Below are 20831 nucleotides of genomic sequence, written 5' to 3'. Positions count from 1 at the left end.
TGTTGCCAGACCTACTTGATCTGGGGTGATGCTCTGGATGACCCCCTCCACGCAGCCCTATTTTTCCTTGGCACACGCCAGTGAGCAGGATACCCGCCTGCCCACGACGCCAGCGGACAGCAAGAGAGAAGCAGAGCCCACCTTTCGGCTTGTACTCGCAGACGTAGCTGTGCTTGGCCATGCACAGGTCTGTGTTACACTGGCCCGTTGGGCCCATCCGGACACAGTGGTCAGCGTTTGACGGATGGGGTTCTCCTGGCAGCCAGTTCTGACAGCTCTCCAGATTAAATCCTTCACCTCTTTGCTGTGCTCCAGTGCTTGCAAAATCATTGAATCCAATCCAGACATCAAGGCTCCTTCAAAAAAAAAAAAGGGGGGAGGGGATTTCAGGAAATCATGAGTATTAGAAAGATCTGAGACAGATGCCATCTATGGTTCTCTATGAAAATAGTAATCTTAACAACAACAGCTTCATCTGAGTGTCACAGGCTGCATTTAACAGAGCCTTTTAGTTACTAAAGGATTTCAGTATCCATTCTACCACCAGAACCTGGCTCTTCAATAACAGCTCCTTCACGGCACACCATCCTGCTGTCTACCAGCCCTTCAAACCTCTGTCCTAAGGGCTACAGAAAGCCACCTGCCCTTTGATATACTGGGGGGACAGCTGAGCCAAAAGGATCCAGACAGAGCAATCAACACCAACACTACCGTGCAGCGGAGCTGGGAGGGAGAAGCAGCTCAGTGGGTCGCTGTGTGCAGCCGAGTCAGACCCTTGATGATCGCTGCCCCACAACTTGAGTCACCCCACTCCCAAAATGCCAGTTAAAGGCTCCGTCAGCACCACAGAGCTCGTAACATACTGGTAAGCACTGATTCATACCAGCCACAACTGGTACAGCACAAAGATATCAGAGAGGGTAATGAGATGACACTGGCTGGAGAGGAGAACCACAAGGTTTTATTGCTTTCAGAAATTCCCAGTAGTCCCTCCAACTGCACATCTCCTGCTTCCCTGTCCTGGTTTCAGCTGAGAGCGCGTTAATTTTCGTTATAGCGGCTGGTATGGGGCTATGTTTTGGATTTGTGCTGAAAACAGCGTTGATAACCCAGGGATGTTTTAGTCATTGCTGCACTCGCCAAGGACTTTTCAGCTTCCCCTGCTCTGCCAGGTGCAGAAGAAGCTGGGAGGGGGCACAGCCAGGACAGCTGACCCCAACTGCCCAAAGGGACATTCCATACCATAGGGCGTCATGCTCAGGATATAAAGCTGGGGAAGAAGGAGGAAGGGGACGTTCGGAGCGATGGCGTTTGTCTTCCCAAGCCACCGTTACGCGTGATGGAGCCCTGCTCTCCTGGAGATGGCTGAACTCCTGCCAGCCCATGGGAAGGAGTCAATGAATTCCTTGGTTTGCGTTGCTTGCGTGCGCGGCTTTTGCTTTCCCTATTAAACCGTCTTTATCTCAACCCACGAGTGTTCTCACTTTTACTCTGCTGATTCTCTCGCCCATCCCACCGGGGGGGAGTGAGCGAGCAGCTGGGGGGGGCTCAGTTGCCGGCTGGGGCTAAACCACGACATTCCCCAAGGTGGAGTCGCTTCCTTCACATCAATACGTTTACTAATATCACCATGCAGCCTGGCCTCCCCTCCCAGTGGGCATGGAGGGCTGACGGCCACTCGTGGGTGCTGGAAGGGCTGAGACTGGCTCTCCCATGGCGGAGTAAACCCTACACAATACAGGGAAGGGGGATTATCTGCAAATTAAGAAGTCTCAGCAGGCTGACATGAACCCCAGACCCCTCTTAGGAGAGCAGTCTGTTAAAATGGCCTGCCTGCACTGCAGTTGGAATGACCCTCCCAGACACTTTTAAGCCCATATTGAGTCGTGACTTAAGAGGAATGGTATGGTCATACAAAACTGTCTGAAAAAGCTGCATCTTTTAGAAAACTTTTGCTTTATTTCTGCAGACCTGTGGAATTTGCCACTAGTCAGTTCTCCACTGCAAGTGGAACTGGCACCAGTGCAGGATTAAACCTCGGACGGCGCCAGTTACAGGAGCTCCTGTTCAAATCAGGGGATCTTTGATGCAGCTGCTGGGAGATTTGGGAGGCTGCATAAACACAAACTTGCACAGCCCACACCACATAAAAGCTCACCTAATGATCTCCAAGGCCCTAGAGTCTTTTAAGTCACAAAACCCCAACATCTCACAAACTACCAGATGCCACAGAAGGACAGCAAGAGTCACCAAGGCAGCAAATCAGCTCCTCAGCCACCACTGAAAGGCAGCAGCCGCGGGGGGACAAGACACCGGCAGCAGAGGCTAAAGCACTGCAGGCAGATGAACCCCACATAAGAAAAGAAACTGCCAGGATCATTTTAGGAAGATGAAATGTCCCTTCCGCATTTGGAAACTGGCTGAATCCTAGCAGAGATTCTGGTGGAAAGTGCTGAGTGGTCTTTCATAGCCACAAACAGCCTGGACAACTGTTTCTAATCGCACCCAGCAGAAAGCGAGGCATTTGTTCCATATTATCTTCGGGGGGCAGGGGGGGAGCAGCCTCATCGTGCACCCTTCAAAGCCCCCAGCTTCTTCTCCACGCTCCCTCCTGCAGGTTGCAATCAATTCTGCCACGGCCTTGCCCCTCCGCCCCAGCGTGCTGCCAGGGTGGTACAACTGCTCTGCAAAAAGCAGACCAGGGAGAGAATTGGTGTCTCTCCACCGCTAGGCTCAGTCAGATGAAATGATTAATGAGGTCACGCTGAAAAACGACGATGAAAATAACTGTTCCATGAATCAGTAGTTTTCATTGCAAATAAGATTAAAAAATAAATAACCGCTGTGCTCTGCTCCCGAATCACTGGCAGGGGATTAGGGAGAACAGGCTAGGAAACCGCCTGTTTGCTGCCATCAGTAAAACTCGATAGAGATTTTCCTTTTCTAATTCCAGCTATGATCTAACTGCAAGTCATCAAAAAAAAAAAAAAAGAAAAAATAGGCAGGCTGGCTTGCTTCCCACCCCTGCCCCACTGCTTGGCCCATTACCTTGCAGAGAGGAACAAGAGGGTTCTCGACACCCTCTTCTGAAGCAAGATGTGAGCATCCCTCTGCCTCTGAGGAAGGAACGCGCTGCCTCGCTCGGGGCAGCAGGAGCAGAACGAAGCCTGAGGAGGCTTGGAAGGGGAGAGGGGCTCCCTGCGCTGCCTCAGAGGGGAAAGCGGGGTCCCCTGGAAGGGGTGTGGGCTGCAGCACTCTGCTTCTGGAGGCGGGGAGGGGACCAGCTCAGCACATGCTGCTCCTGAGGAGGCCATCAAACGACAGGAAAGAGTGGTCCTCGCTGCTGCATGCTCTAATGGGAACCAGATTTCTGCTTCTGTCATTTTCCCACAAGAAACTATGGAGGCTGAGCGTTCCAAAAACCTGCAGCTCGGTTGATTTGTCTTTTATCGCCAGGGAAATCGCATCCTGGAACTGCCTCATTCATGTTTATCTGAATGGATTAATAAAATAAGTACATGAAATAAAGGGGGCCGGGGAGGAGAGCAACGTGGGGCAGCAGCTGGGAAACAGCTTGGGCAGCTCATTCCCTTCTGAGGTCTCATGATTTCCTTGCGCCACAGTCCATCAAAAGCCCTGCATGCAATGCCTGAGAACTCAGAGCACCAAGTGACCAGTCCCTTAACCATGGGAAGGGACAGACTCCTCTTTCCCGGAGCAGGGACCACATGTTTGCAATCTCAGGATAAATCCCAGTGTGAAGGGAACAGGGAAAGGATACAAGTTTGGGAGAAGGGTCTGTCAGACCTTCAGCAGGACCATTCAAAACCTGCATCACCAGAAGCTGCTCCCTTTGCATGTGCTTTCCGGGCTGTGTTTATTGAGAGGCCATCTCCAACATCTGCATCTGGGAGCACTGACAAGAGCTGTCAGGCCCCTGAAAGCTCTCCTGCTCGTCCTCCCCTCCCAAGACGGCTGGTTGCAGAAAGGGCACTTAGAGGGGCGGATTTAATCAAAGGCTGACACTTTCCCTGCTCTCTGTTTATAAAGCCCCAGTCCTGAGGTGGAACAGATGCTGCTGGAGCCTGACACTGGGAGAGGCGCGCTGCTCCTTCTCAGGAGGTGAAAGAAGAGGGGAAAGGTCCAGGCTTCAGGCTGCGGATATGTCTGGGCAGGTGCGGGATCCCAGTTGGGAGGCAGGATTGCAGCACCAGCTTGGGCTTTGCTGGAGCGGCTGCTGGATGCCACGGTGTCATGCACGGGACAATCCAGCTGTAATTCTGCTGATGGAGGGAGCTGGTTGCAAGGTCGCCCTCAGGCCCTGCCTGGCAGCCAAACACCGTCTGGACATGAGCGCCTGACCCTCTCCACTGTCCAACCCGAGTCTGCAGATTTTGCTGAACTCCCAGGTGGAAGGTGTGCTCATCCCAGCCCCGTTTGCTCCTGACCCTGCACCTCTCTGCACCATTTCAGATGTACCCACAGGCACAAACGTAGAGTACAAGATGCCCACCAGCAGCAATCCCACAATTCCCAGTTCTGACTTCCAGCCTTTCTGCCCCATTCCTCTTCTTCCCTCCACAGTCTGTAAGCACAGAAGCCAAGTTCAGCAAGGGCTCAAGCTCTGCTTATTCTTCCTCTTTTTTCAGCAGCCTCACCCCTACCATCTCCCCATATTCAGCCTGGACCCAGTGTCTCTCCAGCCTGACCGGCTGCACCAGGCTGCCTGCTGCCGGGCTCGGCAGGACCCTCCCTCCGGACCCCTCTGCAGATGTGACCCCAGGAAGACAAGACCTGTCCCTAGGAAATCTTAACTCTTACCCTCCTCGCTTACCTGATGACATGAGCGACCAAGAAGCTCTGGATCTCGGGGCTGCTCACAAAAGCCAGCTCTCCGTTGCCATGCTCCTGGCAGTGCTGCTGGGCCTCCAGCCACTCAGCCTTCTCCACCACCAGCTGATAGCAGTGGTTATTGCCCGGGAAAACCAAGCCATCAGGGGGACACATGGGGTGAACTGCTGCAAGAGGGAGAAGAACACAAGCGTGACGTCCCTTCTATGGGCCCACACACCCCAATCCGATCTGGGGAGCGAGGCTCCAGGAATGTCCCATCCTTCTTGAAGCCCCCAAATCCCCTTCACTGTTGAACTGCGCCCTGTGCAGTCATCTCCTTGGCCCGGGACAGTGCAAAACACTGCCTGGTCAGTCAGGGGAGCAAGGAGTGCCCAAAGGAGTCACCCCTTACTCCTCGTTGAGAAGGAATGGAAAGGGAAGGCCCAGGACCCAGTGCCACCCCTCCCTTGCCCAGCACCGACCCAGCCAACCCTGCTTACCTCTGCCCAGCTCTCCAGCCTCTGAGGTGATACCGTACAACACGGCGAGGCCAGTGCCACCTCTGTTGTGGATCCGTATGTCCAGACTCTCATTTGTCTTGACCAAGGAAGGACACTGCAGTTCTAACTGTTGGGGTGAAGCCACCACCTCAGTTTCTGCGTGCACGTATGAGACCTTGGTGCCCACGAAGATGGTGGCTGTGACATTGTACTGCCCGGGTAAGGCATACATGTGGACAGCTGCATTTCCAGTGGTGTTGAGAACCTCTGTCTGGTCCCCAAATTCCCACAGTAAAGTGCTGACAGCAATGGGAATACTGACATTGAAGAGCACGGCCTGGTCTAGGCTGTACCGGGGCTGGAGTCCTGTGAAAGACCCAGGCAGCTGTGCCTGGAAGGGAGAGGGGATGAGTGATGGGCCATCACAGGCCTGCCCGGACAAATGCTCAGTGCAAAATGGCAAACAACCGGAGGAAGAGTTTGTTTCATGAGCAGTACCACACAAACACTGCCCCTGGCTGCTGAAACCTCCATATTCCTGGTCTTCGGCATAACAGAGGGCACTGCAGGTCTCCTCGGTGAGGTTCCCAGGGTGAACAGACGTGAAGAGGATGACAAGTTCAGCCCCTTCTGTGTGGTTGCTCGTCAGACACGTTATGTATTGAGCTCCTGGGGAAAGAACGGAAGATCCTCTTGCAAACTGACACTGTGAAGCCATGGCTTGGTGAAACCCTCCAAGAGACACCACCCCACACCCCTGGGAACAGACTTCTCCTGGGCAGCTCCTACTCCAAGCATTTCCTTTTTGAGACTTGCCTGGGAAGTCTTTAATCCCCCAGCAACAATTTCCAAACTCTTTATGCTAATTAATGATGACAGAAATAACAAGCCAGTCACACAGATTTATGGAGCAGCAACACTCAGCACATAAAAGGGGTCTTTGGAGAGCCTGACAGTCCCATGGGACACAGAGCCGCTGAGTCTGACCCTCAAAGGAGCCCAAAGGACTAGCCACCAAGTGAGACCAGGAGAAAAGGTTGTCCCTTGGCTGTACTTTGGCTTGGTCCAGTGCGGCACGTTTCACTGCATGCTGCCTGGGGCTTCCAGCAACAAGTCTATAACCAAACACAGCTGGGCAGAGTGGCACATTGGGGCACGGGGGAAATGCCACCGGGCTCTCCACCAGGCCCACGCTGGAGGTGGGCAGACATTGCAGCCACCCTCCTCCTTGGGGAGAGCCAAGAGCTTCCCACCTACTTGCAGGCAAAATCTGGTGCTCAAAAAGAAGGCAGTGCCACACACCGCCTGCACCGAGGGCTGTGGAAGGATGCCGCGTATGCATTCATGGGAAGGATGCACAGACACAACACATGCCTGGCTACAGGGAGCACAAACACACACGTGCATGGACACGTACGATGATGGCAGCCACAACAGCCTCATTCTCAGAGCAACAGCTCACTCCCTTGAGTTCACTTCCCCCTCACCGGCTTGCAAGGGGTGGGACGTTTCTCTGCCACAAACACACAGGCAGGGCCTCTGCCGCGTGCACAGCCACAGCCCAGCTGGGACTGCCTGGCCTCCTCTCCAACTCTGCCCACGCAACCGAGCCATGTTTGCTCCTCTGTTTCTGCTGGTTGCTACAACACCTCCCCCCAGGCATCTCAACAGCTCCGGCCTTGTGTGCTCTTCCCATATCAAATCCATCCAACTGTCCGGCTTTCTCCACAGCCTTCCTGCAAACGTTGAGCCACTTTTCTTAAGAAAAGTCCTGTGAGGAGGACCACAGCACGGGAACTACTTTACTTTTTAACATCAGCCTGGTCGTACTTCTTCATTCCCTGCCGGTCAGTAACAACTGTCAGTAGCTGGCAGGCTGTCCCCAGCCTACTCCCATTACACTGAATTACCCAGAAGACAGCCTCATGCTGCTGTTTCCATGCTAACTTGAAGTAGTTCAAGAGGGGAACAACTAATTATCAAGGGGAATAACAGTGCCGGTGTTATTCCCCTTGATAATTCCAGCACCGGGCAAATAGTGCACTGCTGAGGTGCTGCAAGGCTGGGGGAACTTTGCTGGGGAAAGCGGAGCAACCACCACCCAGGTTTTGGCCCTGGGGGAGCACTGCACTTCATCAGGCAGCTCAGCTGGCTCCCACCAGCTCTGGTTCCCCCAGCACTCATCACTGCATCCTCCCATCATGCATTAAAGGAGATGCCCGATGCCTGTCGGGGGGAGCACTGGCTCTCCCTCCCTCCCTCCCTCCCTCTTACTTAGAGATAGCTGAGCATCCAGGGGGGATTAGTTTTCTTAGGGCTCTCCCTCCCACCCTCCAAGTAAACACTGCCCCACGTTTCTGCTAGCCAAGGCAGTCAGAAAAATGCACCCAGAGCAGGCAACGGGCTGTAGATCGGGGCAGCGTTCATTCAATGCTCCTGACATGAAGCCCTGTCACCTCCAAAGATTCAACTCAGCATGTCCTCAGGTCCCATCGGCTCCAAGAGATTTCACTGCTTCACGTCAGACTGTTAAAAGCTTGAGAGAATGAAAGCCTAAAGCTGGAGGTCATGGAGCTAGTGCCATCTGATGGCTGCTCGAAGCTTGGTCTGTAATGAGTTTGCTGATCTCAGCCCTGGTGTGACTGACTCCAGCCTTAGAGGCACCAGGGTATAGTCATACGCTCCCATTGTTTGCTTAATTAGATTAGAATTGGTGACTTGAGGTCTAAAGACGTCTAGATGTGATCCCCAGCTCCCCTTGAGCCCATCCTTTCCACTGGTTTAGTCATCTCCCCCACCACCGCCCGCAGCGTTTCCTTACCGCAAGTAGCATTGACGAACGGGACGTCGAAGAGGGAAAGGTTTGCCACCTCAGGAGGGTGGGCGCATCTCGTATCTGACACCTGAATAACTTTCACTTTTCTGTCTTCCACCCAACGGGGCAACCAGGAAAGTTTGCAGTCACAAACAAATGGATTCCAACTTAAGTTTCTGTAACAGGGAGATCAGACAAAAGTTAGGCATTAACTTGACATGTGCTACGTGTTAATTACAGCAGTGTGCAGATCCCTGACTGTTCCCATCTGCGCCGCTCCACTGAAATGCTTCAGAAAGAACTGCGAGGGGAGTTAATGAATAGGGAATCAAGCAATAATTAACATGATTTTTCTAGAGGCTAGAATTAGGCAAGTACTCCAAGTACTTTTTTCACTCTACAAATAATTGTTGCAATTAGAAGCAAATTACAGACACAATCTTATATTTAAAATAGTCTGCCATCTAACAGCCATTGGATGTAATGGCAGCCCCTCCAGCTAAGGGAGACTATTTACAGCTCCATTAAAAAATAGCTAAGAGAATAAAATTGATCTGTCAAAAAAGAAATGCAAAGTCAATGATAATCTTTCCATGTGGCAGTTTAATGAAAAGATGGAAACTTTAATTGCAGCTAAGCTTGATCCAAATTACAGCCTTTGGCATTCAGCTGCGAACAGGACAGAGATGGAAAGCTGTTTGTTTAGCTGACGCCAGTCGGGCTGGGCTGCCGCAGGGGCTGAACCCAGGATTTTTATACTGAAAGCACCACTTTGCTGGCCAGCCTTAGCAGGGACAGACTCACTTGGACCTAGCCTGGATCCTTTGTGTCTTTTCAGTGCCACTCGTAAGCAAAAATGCAGAGCTGAAAATGCCCTTTGTGTCCTGTCTTCAGGGAGAATGTGTGGCTTAGCTTTTTTCTTGCTTGCCAAGAGCGATTGCACGGGGTTAATCCTTTGGCTCATTCAGATACAGAACGGCCATTCTGTGCTGTCACTTCGTGTCTCTATCCTGGAAATGTGTGGCATCCCCTCGCCGTCCTTCACATAACAGCACAGATTTTAATTACTTAAGTTAAAAACCAATGTAAGCCTAAGAGCTTGAATCACTTAGGAAGAACATCTTCAAGTGTCTTCAAGTGACTTAGACAGCTCAGTCAGGGTCTCCCATGTTGCAGGTCAGTGCCCTTTTTGTCAGATCCCCCGGTCCCAAGGTGTGTCCATACAAATAGGAACAGCAAGTGTGACCTGGAGCACGGCCAGAGCCAAGAACCTCAGCGGAGCTGGTGTGGGAGAGAAGCAGGGAAGCCAGGAAGGCAGTGGCAGAGGTTGGAGGCATCCAGGAGACAGAAGCAAAGTCTGGGAAGAGGTTATGCTTGAAGGGCACCAACAGGACCCAGGAGCAGGACACAGCTTGAGGAAGAAACTGGAGAGAGTCCAAAAGGCAGCTGCTTAGCTGGGTACATGCCCCAGATCTCCCCAAGACAGTGCTGCACCCCACCCCACCAGAAAGGGAAGAGCTGTTTCTAGGAAAGGTCTCAACAGAGAACTGGGAAACAAAGAACATGAACTTACATTTCACTTAAATTAAATAAATTATCAAATATTCCATCTTCTAATGTAGAAATCTTGTTGTGGCTTATATCTCTGTAAAAGAGGAAAAATGAAAAGGAAAGGTAATCATGCTGGTAACAACTTCCTGGCCAACATACAGGATCAACCGCTGTCCCAAGCCCTGCTTGGGTACTAGTTACCCTCTGAGCACCCCGAGTCTCAACAGCCACATGCATACGATAGTAAAATGCCCAGTCAGGCACTAACTCATGGAATCACAGCGTGGCTGAGGCTGGAAGGGACCTCTGGAAGTCATCTGGTCCAGTCCCCCTGCTCAAGCAGGGTCACCTACAGCGGGCTGCCCACGACCATGTCCAGAGTGCTTTTGAGTATCTCCAAGGATGGAGGCTCCACAACCTCTCTGGGCAGCCTGCTTCCGTGTTCAAGTCCAGTCCCTGTGCTCCAAGTCCTTCCACAAGTCCTTCTCCTTTTAGGAGATTCTGAGGTGTAAAGATGGCAGGCTGTCCAGGCTGCCAGCTACTCAGCTGGAACCACCAAAGCAGGTTTTGGTGCTGGCCCCATTGCTGCCTTTTTTGATATGACAGTCAAATTTATCTTTAAAAAACAGTTAATCTTCTCTATGAACCATCAGCAAGTAACGGTGCAAACTCATCTGATCAGCAGCTGAACCAGTGAGTTTGCTAACGGTCAAAGCTCTCCTCTTCTCCTGGCCCACACAGACTCTGGGCAGTTTTGGGGACAGCTCAGGGTGTGGAGAGCGATGGGACATCGGGCCTTTCCCCCACTAGTGCCAGGCTCCTCAAAGGACCCTCAGACTCAGCCCCCAATTCCCTCAGAAAATAAGTGGGATTTGGACACCGCAGCTTTATCATAATTTTCCATGTACTAACACACATCTTGCAACAAATCTCATTCTCTTGCCTTGATCTCCGCTCCATCTAGCAGTACAGCGGGTCAAACCCTGCCCGATTCTCTGAACGCCAGTGAGGGAATCAGTCATGCACTGGACTGTGCAGCTGAACGCCTTGAGGAAGGAGTCCATGGACACATCTATCTGGGGCTCGACAGATGAGGTCAAGCAAGAACAAGGCTAAATTGTGAAACACAAGCATGCGTCCTAGGTACCAGCTCAAACGTGCACGGTGAGCTGGAGGACTGGAAGGGCACAGCGTGTACTTACAGTTTCGCCAGAGAAGTCAGGCTTTCGAACATCTGAACATCTAAACCGCCGATCTTGTTATTGGAAAGATCCCTAGAGAAAGAAAACACAATTTTCAGCTTTCATTCAACTTCATTTTGTCATTCCTCCATTACTAGACCTTAGAAGAGCCTCTCTCCAAACACCATCCAGACTCCAGACTGGAAGGTTTTGGTGTGTTCAAGTGGAGCATTTCTCCCAGCCGAAGAAAACACCCTTCCCAGCTGTAAAGCATTTGCTGCTCAGAGCTTTGTATAACGTGGAGATGCAGACTAGGACTATCATTATATGCACACCATTCTGCAGCGTATCTAGAGTAATTACAGACATGACAAATGTATTACTAAATTTGATGTACCCTTTTAAAAAATATTCAAGTCTAATATATGTTCAAAGAAGTAATTAAGAAATAATTTAGACTAAAGTAGTAATTAACTTCGAGAAAAATTTATGAGGAACTTCCAAGTCCATTTCTAGTGCCAAAGAACTGATCGTTAATTACACAATTGATGTGTTCAACTTTTACATTTTAAAGATCTTTTTGTCTCTCTTTGGAAAAGCTTAAAAGGAAAGTAGAAGTAGCAAAGAATATTTTCCATTTAAGATCAGTTTAGTTTGTTCTTACAAAAGGAACTGTTTTAAAAAATCTCTAATCGCTCCCTGTAACACCAATAGCCTTCAACTCATCCAAAGCAAAATTGTTTCTGTCCTCCAGCCCAGCTCTCTCTTTTCACCTCATGTCCTCTTTTTCAATTTTAAAATGTCACTCAGCTAAGAAGTGAAAGTTTCACTGATCGGTCTCCACTCGTTCCCAATAAACTTCACTCTCTGCTTTCAGACGAATCTCCTTTGGCCAAAACCTTCTTTTAGCAGCATCAAAATACTTATTCCGAGCCCATGCAATGGTTATTATCCTTCAAGGATTTCTGGCAGAGCTCCAGGGAGGCGGACAGGGCTGGAGTCACTGCAGCCGCAGCCACGCCGTGTCGACAAAGATGTTCTCCTACCCACCTCCTTTCTCACCTTTTTTCCTACAAGCATCTCCCGTAATTTCTCCTTGCTGTCTCACCTCTTATTTTTATCCCCTAATCGATTAGTTCTTGGTGTGATCTGACATCTAAACTTAATTTATCTGAATGAAAAGAATTCTGCCAAACTGGCAGGAAAATGAGATATGATTCCAGGAAACTCTGGGGATAAGTAACAGGGATGGATGTCTCTTTAAAAGGTTTGAGTTTATTTTCCCTGATTTTGCTGTCCAGGATTTCTTTGCCAAGTTGAGTGTGGATTCAGAAGAGTTCACCAGCAACACCAGTAAAGAAGTCCAAGAAATGTGCAAAATGAAAGCTCGATAAATAGACTTAAAAAAAGGATGCTAGCAAAAATCCGACCAAGCCAGTGTTCTTTTGTCTCGGGGTAGCTGGGACCATAGTTAAAGAATACAGAGCATCCATTGCTTAAGTGTCACAGACCACATGGGAGTCACATTCTGCACAGGAGACATGAAAGTCACCTCCAAACCCATTTCCAGCTCCCACTTGCAAAACAAACACAGAAGACAGCTTGGACTGGAATCCCAGCTGCTGCCAGCCAGGTCAGATCCTTCCTCAAGGAGGATCCCGCTCCACTTCTCCAGGAGTATTTTCTATAAATTGTACTGCTCTGCCTCTGTACCTCCTTCCATTACTTGGCCAGTTAGGGAAAGGACCAGACCACCAACCAGTTACCCTACGGGGAGACCAGTAAAATGATTTCTCTTCTTTGAAATACCTGGAAATAACCCATTTAGTTTTTAGGCAGCACCTCAAGCCCAAGACAGAAGGAAATGGCGTTTCAGCTCTGATGCCTTCTTGCTCCTTGCCCAGACAAGAGAGACCTCCAAACCAAACCATTCTGCTGCTACAAAATCAGGGCTTTGGCATTTCAAAGAGCCTCTTCAAAAGTGCTGCTTGGCTGCACGGAGAAGAGAGGAGCGGGCAGGGCAGGGCGAAGCTCTCAGCATGACAATCAGCAAGCGGGCACCTGAGCCGCGCAGGCTACTGGGACAGCCAGCCCCAAGCCCAGCCGCCTTCTCTGCAGCTCTCTGCAGCTTTCTCTCCATCTCTCCCATCTTCCTGCTTCCCAAGTAAGATGTGACCAACTCAGCAGGGCAGGTCTGCTCTTCTCCATCCGTCTGCCACAGTGCCAGGCATGGAGGGGTTGGTCCTGAGCCTTCCCCAGCCCTTTACAAACATCCCTTATCATTATTTCCATTTCATCTCAAAAAAAGCTTTTAAACTTCAGATAAGTGAAGGCTAAGACCCCAGATCCTCGACTCCCAGCTCCATTCCTACCCGAGAGCAGGACCAGGGATGACTGTGACGTGCTCCAGGAAGATGCGCAGTGGCAGAGCTGCTCCCACCAGCCTCAGCAAACAGGTAAAATGCAATTACAGGCAGTAGTCCCCCACGCAGTGCTGCTTTTACACAGTGTGTTGGACTGACACTAGATGTCACTGCCTACTGAGCGGCACGCACCGGGGAAGGAGCTCCCGGTGAACAAGGGTGATGCAGAGGGGACCCGAGGGGTGCAGGACGCCTGGTGCCGTGGCTGCGGCCAGCGGGTTTTGTTCAGGGAGGGCCAGGAGGAGCTGTCCCCCATAAACTAATAAGTGACAACCCTCAACCCTCTGATTTGCTCAAGGGACTGTGCTGCTTTGTGCGGCCGGGACAGCTTGTGAGGGTGTCAGGCCACTCGGATGCGTGTCTCTGGGTATCGGCACTGTCGTGCCCCAGTGGGCCTCCACGGCGTCACGGTGGAAGGGCTGGAGGGAGCTCCTGCGCCTTTTCCTCTTCTCCTGATAGCATAACTTGGCTGTCGTTCCACACGCACCATCACCAAGCTGATGCTGCCAGATATTATCATCTGAGCTCATTCATCTGTCCTGCACCCACTACTGTCATCCAAAGACAACACTGACCCACGGCCCTGCAAGCAGAGAAGCTCCACCAGCGGGCTTCAAAGGAGAACGTTGGGGCTCATTTCCCAGGCGAGGCTGCTTCAGAGGCTACGAGATGCTCTGAACCCTTGGAGGCTGTCATTAACCCAGGATCTGTCTATACCCTGACACTTTGTCACTTAACTACAACTCACATGCTTTCCTAGGGATCCCAAGACCTTGGCTCCCACTTTCCGTCTTCCACAGCCTGAGCTCCCGTCCAGCACCCGCAGACACTGCTGTCCTCCATCCAGACCAGGCACTAGATGGCAACCCACCGGTACCTACAAACCAGAGCCCAACTCCCTTGCTATTTTCTACCCTTGGCTTCATGATCTGATGAGGAACTGGTATAAAACCTCCCAGTTTTCAACCTCCCCAGATCTCCTCGGTGCAGAGCCTGCAAGGGAAGCAGAGCTCCTGTTAAGAGGACAGCTTGGAGAAGCGAGGAAAGGCGGCGGATGCCAGCGCCTGCCACCTCCAGCCACAAGTCAGTGAGCTGGGCTCCCAGCTGCCTGCTTGCCTTCTCCCACTGGTCCCTCTCCAACTTGTATGGAAAATCACATTATGTCTTCCTGGCATGGGAAAGATGGCTGTGAACCAAGCTAGGTTGCAGATAAAAAAAAAAAATCAGGAAACACTGAGCTATAAAACCCAACGCAAAGGCTGTGGCACAGAGCTCAGCCTCTCGGTGCCACAAACTGCCACGACTGTATTTTCCCAGCCCACTGCCAGGCTGGAGGAAATTCGGAGCAGGTTCAAAGCAGAGCTGAAGCCAGCAGAAAACAAGGCTCTCCACTGAAATGCACTGTGCATGCAGACTTCTGCCCTCTCCACAAGAAGAAAGAAAAATTTAGTTTATTTGTGCCACGGGGAATATTGAGAACATGCTGTGCTGCCTGGAAGAGGGCAGCTATGGGCAAGTCACAACTTCTTGATCCTGCCTCAGTTTCCACACCTGTAAAATGGAGCCTTGTAATCCCAGAGGAGGTTGGGAGGGCTGGCCCGCTTCTCCGCAGATCAAGGGACAAGGGGCACTGAAACCCACCAATGACTATGGTATAGAACAAGAAGCATGTGAAAGATGCCTTACAGAGAGCTCCCCTTGCAGCTCCCTACGTGCCCCAGCAAACACTCACACATTTAACCTACGTACCTAGCAAAAGAAGTTTTAAAAAAAGTTCTAGAAGTGGAGTTGGTCCTGGGGAGAAGGTGAAGCTTCAGATAACGGAACATTTGGTAATGAGGGCGTCAACCTGAGCCTTGGGAGCCTTCAGTTCCATCCCGGCTCTGCTACCAATTCCCCGTGTGATGCTGGGTGAGCCAATGAACCTCTCCAGAGCTGTGTGTACCGCCAGGCTAACAGCAGCCCATCTCACAGAGAGTGTGAGGATGGATCAGCCACAAACACCGCCAGCGAGACCTCCTGCAGATGGGGTCGGGTAACTGCTGCGGGTAAAAAGCATGGAGCACTGGCGTGCCCCCACCTAGCTGCTGCCCTCCAGCAGCTGCTGATGGAAGCGAGCAGCAGGGCTTGGTGCCGCCCGCTTTGTCCCTTCGTGATGCTCAGGCGGGCTCCACGGCCCCGCAGCTGCGAGCCCGGGGCAGCCAGGGGTTTATTTCTGCAGCGCTGTGGTGGACAGGCTTTTTTTGGTGCACTGCTGTTTTTTTCTTAATTCCACAGAACATATAATGTTGAGCGGAGTATAGCACGCCTCCGCCTGCCAAGCCTGATGTCATGCTCTCATTATGTCATTTGTGGGCCCGCTCTGCCTTCATTTCACAAAAAAGGGAGGGAAGGGAAGGGGGGACAGTGCTGGCTTGTGCCTTCCCCAGCCCTTTTGGTGCGTGGAGCCCAGCCAGAACAGTAATGGGAAAAGCATCCACAGACGGAGAGAAGCGTCTGTGCAGAGAGGAGCCTGTGTGCAGGCTGGGAGAGCCGCAGCGGTTCAGTAGAAAAGAAGCTCCAGGTCTGTAAGCCACAGTAAAAGCTAAGATTTTTGTGGGTCAGTGAGGCTCCAGAGGTGCTAGGGAAAGACGGCGGCTTGTGTACAGTCATATTTCCATTCAGAGTCTACACAGGAGCCTCTACAGTGGCTACCTAGGGGCCTGCAACAGTGCAGGAGGGATAAAGCATCTGCCCTCCAGGCTGCTGGGTGCAGCTTGCAGTCAAGGGAAAAGCGTTTCTATCTCCCAGCCCATCTTCCTGAGCTGGGCTCAGGACACACCTGGGTGAGTAAATGCAGCATCCGCAACAGACAGACCCTGTCCTTTGGGGAAAATCACTTCCTCCCCATGGATCAGCCAGGCTGGGCTTTCCCACAAGCCTCCCCCAGCCAGCCAGTCCTCCCTGATCCAGGACAGACCCCTCCAAAACGGAGTTTGCCTCATGTTTGTGCGACCGAAGTAAGAGTCATGGGGACAGGGCTGGGCCCCATTTTGGCCCAGAGACCGTGTTTTAACAGCAGGAGTGGGTGCAGGGACATAGGAATGGCTCCGTCCCTGGGATCAAGGGTCCATCCTGCCCCATATCCCATCCCCAGCTGTCATCCCACGAGGAAGGGATAGCTGTGGTCAGTAGCAGGGGTTGAGGGAGACATATGAGCAAAGTTCCCAGCGAGCAAACCCTCTCCAACACACTTCCCAGCTCTTGGCAGCCAGCAACAGAGGACCTTCAGAGCCAGGGACTGCATCGGACTGTCGGAGTCAACAGCCACCAACAGACCAATCTTCCACAACGCCGTCTGCCCCTTCTGAGCCAGCCTGGGCTCCACAAGAGCCTACAGCAACAAGCCCCGTAATTCACGTACTTCAGAAAAAAAGTACTTTCTTTGGTTTGTTGAAACCTGCTAGAGGCATCACTTAATTGGATACTGCCTAATTTTCTGCACTGTGAACACTGAATAACTGTTCTTGTTTATCTTCTCTGCCCCACTCCTGACTCCAGAGCCTTTCCCAGATTGCCCGAGTCCTCTCTTTCCCAAGCACACCTTCCAGTGCAAACAGTTTCCCCTTTCTGAACTCAACAAACTCCACATGCTTCGCCCAAACATCCACCGCAGAATACGAAGGTGCTCAGTCCCTGGCAGTTCTCGTGGCTAAAGCCTTGCAGCAACCAAGGAGGACAGGCAACGACCAAAGCGAACAGCAAACCGAAGCAAAGAAAACGCCGCAGGCAGCAGCAGCGGCCCAGCAATGCTCCGAGCAATGCCCAGCAATGCTCCCATTTCTCACCCCCACCAAAAGCCAGGCTGCACCGTTCCACGCCTTGCAACCAGAGAGGACAAGTGACACGGGGACATGCGAGATGGCTTGTGAGACACCAGGAAGCCCACTGCTTCCAGAGCCCCCCGTCAGCTGACAGAGCAGCAAACTGCCCGAGAGGTTGCCTGCACAGCCAAAAACCGCTGTCTTACGAGTTACCATGGCAAACATTTTTCTAGTCTCCAGGAATAAAAGGCAGCACGGTGCCCCATGCAGCACTGCTGTGCTGATACTGCCTGACGTACATAATAGACTTTCCAGAAAAGAGGAGGAAAAACCCTACGTGTTTTTGCATGCTTGAGCCAGGAAAAATTATAGGGTTTTGCTGATCTGATTCCTTTTTTTCTTTGTCTTTTGGCTTGCACCTCTCCTAGGAAGCACAGTAGAAGTAACGGTGCTTGTGCGCAGAGGGGGAAATAGACATTCTTGCCACAGTGGCTATGGAAATCTGAAAAAACACAGATTTTTCTGTGTGCCGGGCGCGGGAAGCAACGCTGTCATCCTGCAGTAGGTGCAGGGACACCCCGGCTGGCAGGAATGGCTGGCAGGCTGGGAGGAATGCTGCCTCAACAGCCCTCCTGCATGATGAGCTCTCAGCCTTTCAGCACAGCCAGGAGGGCAACAGCATATGGAGATCTTCATCACCAGCTACTGGTTTCAATCACACTGAAGCAGGGATTTTCCAAGGCGAAGGGATTCCAGCTCCACCGCACATCACCTCCGAGAGCTCCGAGAACATGAAGAGGGGCCTTTCGCTAGTGGGTTTCAGCCCTTTCTTTCCCAAAGCCATTTAGCAGTGGGTCACTGTGACCTGATGCATCCCAGCCCAGAGGAGGCTGCACTTCATCCGTGTGCCCAGGGACACCACCGCAGAGACCAGCTTCCAAAGAACGGCAAGGCTGCTAGGGAGCAAGCGCACGAGATGGAGGGCGTCCAGGGAAAGGCGAAGGGAGACAGCGGCAGCTGCTGAGAGCGAGTCCCAAGCAGAGAGCTGCACGCTGGGACTGGCAGACGGCAACGAGCACCCTCGTCTCCCTGAGGCTGTCACAGCACGATGACAAGTTATTTGTTCATTTTGATTTTATGAGTTTCAAATGCTGGCCCAAGTCTTAGCTCTCTCTAAGGAATTTGCCCCAAAAGACTTTGTCACAAATATTCATCTAAAAACTAAATGTTTTTCTTCCCACAGCAAAATTGTAATTGTTGATATGAAAATGTAAGGCAAGAATACAAGCATTTTTGCAATGTTCTGTACACTTTGTGCTCTCCTGGGAGAACTGCAAAGCACTCTCACATAATGCCCTTGCAAGGCAGCTGTGCCAGGAGACGGCTGGGTTTGACATGAAGCAGACCCTGATGTAACTCCCAGCTCCCCTGCAGACTCGCTGCAGGACCACGAGCAGGTCACCCCATCACTGCGGGCTCCCCTCTGAGCAACGGGAGTAAAGCAATGCTCCTTCCCCATCTCAGCCTGCCTCATCCTGCCGCAAGCCTCCCCCGGAACACCAGACGAGACCCTCAGATTTGTAGTAAATCCTACTCGCCTCACTAGGTTGGGGCCGCAGGTTCTTCATGATCCCGCTGAGAGGCAGGCAGCTGCCCACAGGGCAGTGTAAAACACTCCCGTAGCTCTTGGCAGAGCGGGTGAGCTCATGGTTGAAGCCAGGCAGTGGGTGTCTGCGTCCCTGCTGGTGGCTGAGAAAAGGGGCTGTGAGTGCTTCAAGCAGCGTGGGAAAGACTGATCCCTGAGCCCTGCACAAGACCGAGCCAAGAGCTCGGCACACCCCAGGCGACACGGCAGTCCCTACCCAGCCGCTGCTCGCCCACAGTCCCTCTGCTCCTGTGCCCGTGCCCCATCCCCGGAGCAGACAGAGCAGGTGATGCCGCGTGCATCTGCGGGGTGCATCGCCAGGGCATCCCAACCACAGCCAGAGCATCCCCACCACAGCCAGGGCATCTCCACCACGGCCAGGGCATCCCACCCATGGCCAGGGTGTCCCCACCACGGCCAGGGCATCCCCACCACGGCCAGGGTGTCCCCACCACGGCCAGGGCATCCCAACCATGGCCAGGGCAACCCAACCACGGCCAGGGCATCCCAACCATGGCCAGGGCAACCCCACCACGGCCAGGGCAACACCACCAGGGCCAGGGCATCCCCACCGCAGCCAGGACATCCCCACCGCAGCCAGGGCAACCCCACCATGGCCAGGGCAACCCCACCACGGCCAGGGCATCCCCACCACGGCCAGTGCATCCCAACCACAGCCAGGGCAACCCCACCACGGCCAGGGCATCCCCACCACGGCCAGGGCATCCCAACCACGGCCAGGACAACCCCACCGCAGCCACTGCATCCCCACCGCAGCCAGGGCATCCCAACCACGGCCAGGGCATCCGCACCACGGCCTGGGTGTTCCCACCACGGCCAGGGCATTCCCACGCTCCAGGTGGGACCTGTCTGCAGGGCAGCTGAGACTCAAGGAGCAGCTCCTCCGATCCCCGCAGCCAGCAGCTTTCCACAGATTTTCCCAAATATGGTTATAAAGTCGGACCAGGGATGAAGCCACTCGAACAAAGGGGACGTGTTACCTCATGGAGCGACGTCATGTTCTGGCAGGGCTGGCTCGTAGGCAATGGCATCATGCGCTCCGTGCCTCTCCTCCCCGGCCAGGAGGGCTGGGTGGGGGCTTTTTCACACAAGAGGCTCCCAGGAACCAGAGCGCTGCTGTCTGCACAGGGACCCGCAGCACAGCTCATTTTACAAGTTATTCTTAGACTGCCACTGACTTCATCTCCTCATTCCCAACACTGAAACAATGGAGCCAAAGGCGAGGGGAGCACTGGGGAGTCACCAGGGGCCTCCATGCTTGTGGAGGTCAGCAAGAGCTTCTGCAGGGCGCTCCGGTGGGACGAGGAGCTGGCTACAGGGACGGCCACTGTTATGAGAGAGGCTTTTCACACCAGGTCGCACCTTCTGAGCCGCTCAAGCGACCAGGAGCCGGCAGTGACCAGAGCTGGTGCTGGACGCGGTCCTCCCCTCCACTGCCAAGAGGTGACTTAATGTGGCATAAAATAAGGCTTGAAACATCAGGCATCACTCAGCCCTGCTCTGCCTCTGTAACATCACACTAAAAGATGAGAACAGAGAAGACCTTCAGCTTGGGAAAGCAGCAACCCAAATATTTAAAGTTAATGTCCATAATTAGTGCTGCACATAAACAAGCTGTCTGCAGTTTCATCCAGTTGAATGTCAGCCCTGCAAATATACATTTGTTTCATGGAAAGTTTGCAAGGAAACCAAAGATGCGATAAAACCAAGTATCTTCCCAGCACACAGGGCAGAGCCCAAGAAAGGAGACCACGTTAGATGCCTGCAGCCCAAATCCAACCACTTTCCACACAGATACCCACTTCTCCCCTGAAAAAGCATCCGTGCAGCGAGCCCCCAGGTCCTGTGGCCTTGCATGCCGACACACAGCTCTTTCAACGCCCAGCTCTGCTCTCTTGAAAACCCAGAGAGTTTCCAAGTCAGCACGTTCGGAGCCCAGTGATATTTTATTTTACCATGAAAAGTGAGCCCTCTGTAAGCTGTAATTTAGGAATTACACAGCTGAGCTACTAAGTGCTTAATCTTCCTCACAGAAAGTGAAGAGTTTTCAATAAATGTT

The 20831-nt window shown here is 52.4% G+C and overlaps 1 protein-coding gene across 3 annotated transcripts in view; it reads right to left on the bottom strand.

Annotated features, from left to right (window-relative positions):
* PKD1 (polycystin 1, transient receptor potential channel interacting) overlaps nt 1-20831 on the bottom strand; it is a 100789-nt gene that overhangs the window by 47745 nt on the left and 32213 nt on the right. For 2 of the 3 annotated variants that reach the window (XM_072878692.1, XM_072878693.1), the window contains exons 2-7: nt 10902-10973; nt 9722-9793; nt 8155-8324; nt 5334-6002; nt 4835-5018; nt 142-356 (exon numbers count right to left, since the gene is read on the bottom strand). In XM_072878692.1, the coding sequence (XP_072734793.1) occupies nt 142-356; nt 4835-5018; nt 5334-6002; nt 8155-8324; nt 9722-9793; nt 10902-10973 (1382 nt within the window). Of the gene's footprint in view, nt 1-141; nt 357-4834; nt 5019-5333; nt 6003-8154; nt 8325-9721; nt 9794-10901; nt 10974-19752; nt 19773-20831 lie in introns of those variants that run through there. The other variant, XM_072878694.1, reaches the window with a different exon arrangement.

This window comes from Ciconia boyciana, chromosome 13 (genome assembly GCF_034638445.1).
Source record: "Ciconia boyciana chromosome 13, ASM3463844v1, whole genome shotgun sequence".
Taxonomy (NCBI): domain Eukaryota; kingdom Metazoa; phylum Chordata; class Aves; order Ciconiiformes; family Ciconiidae; genus Ciconia; species Ciconia boyciana.
This window is presented reverse-complemented; position numbering and strand designations above follow the sequence as displayed.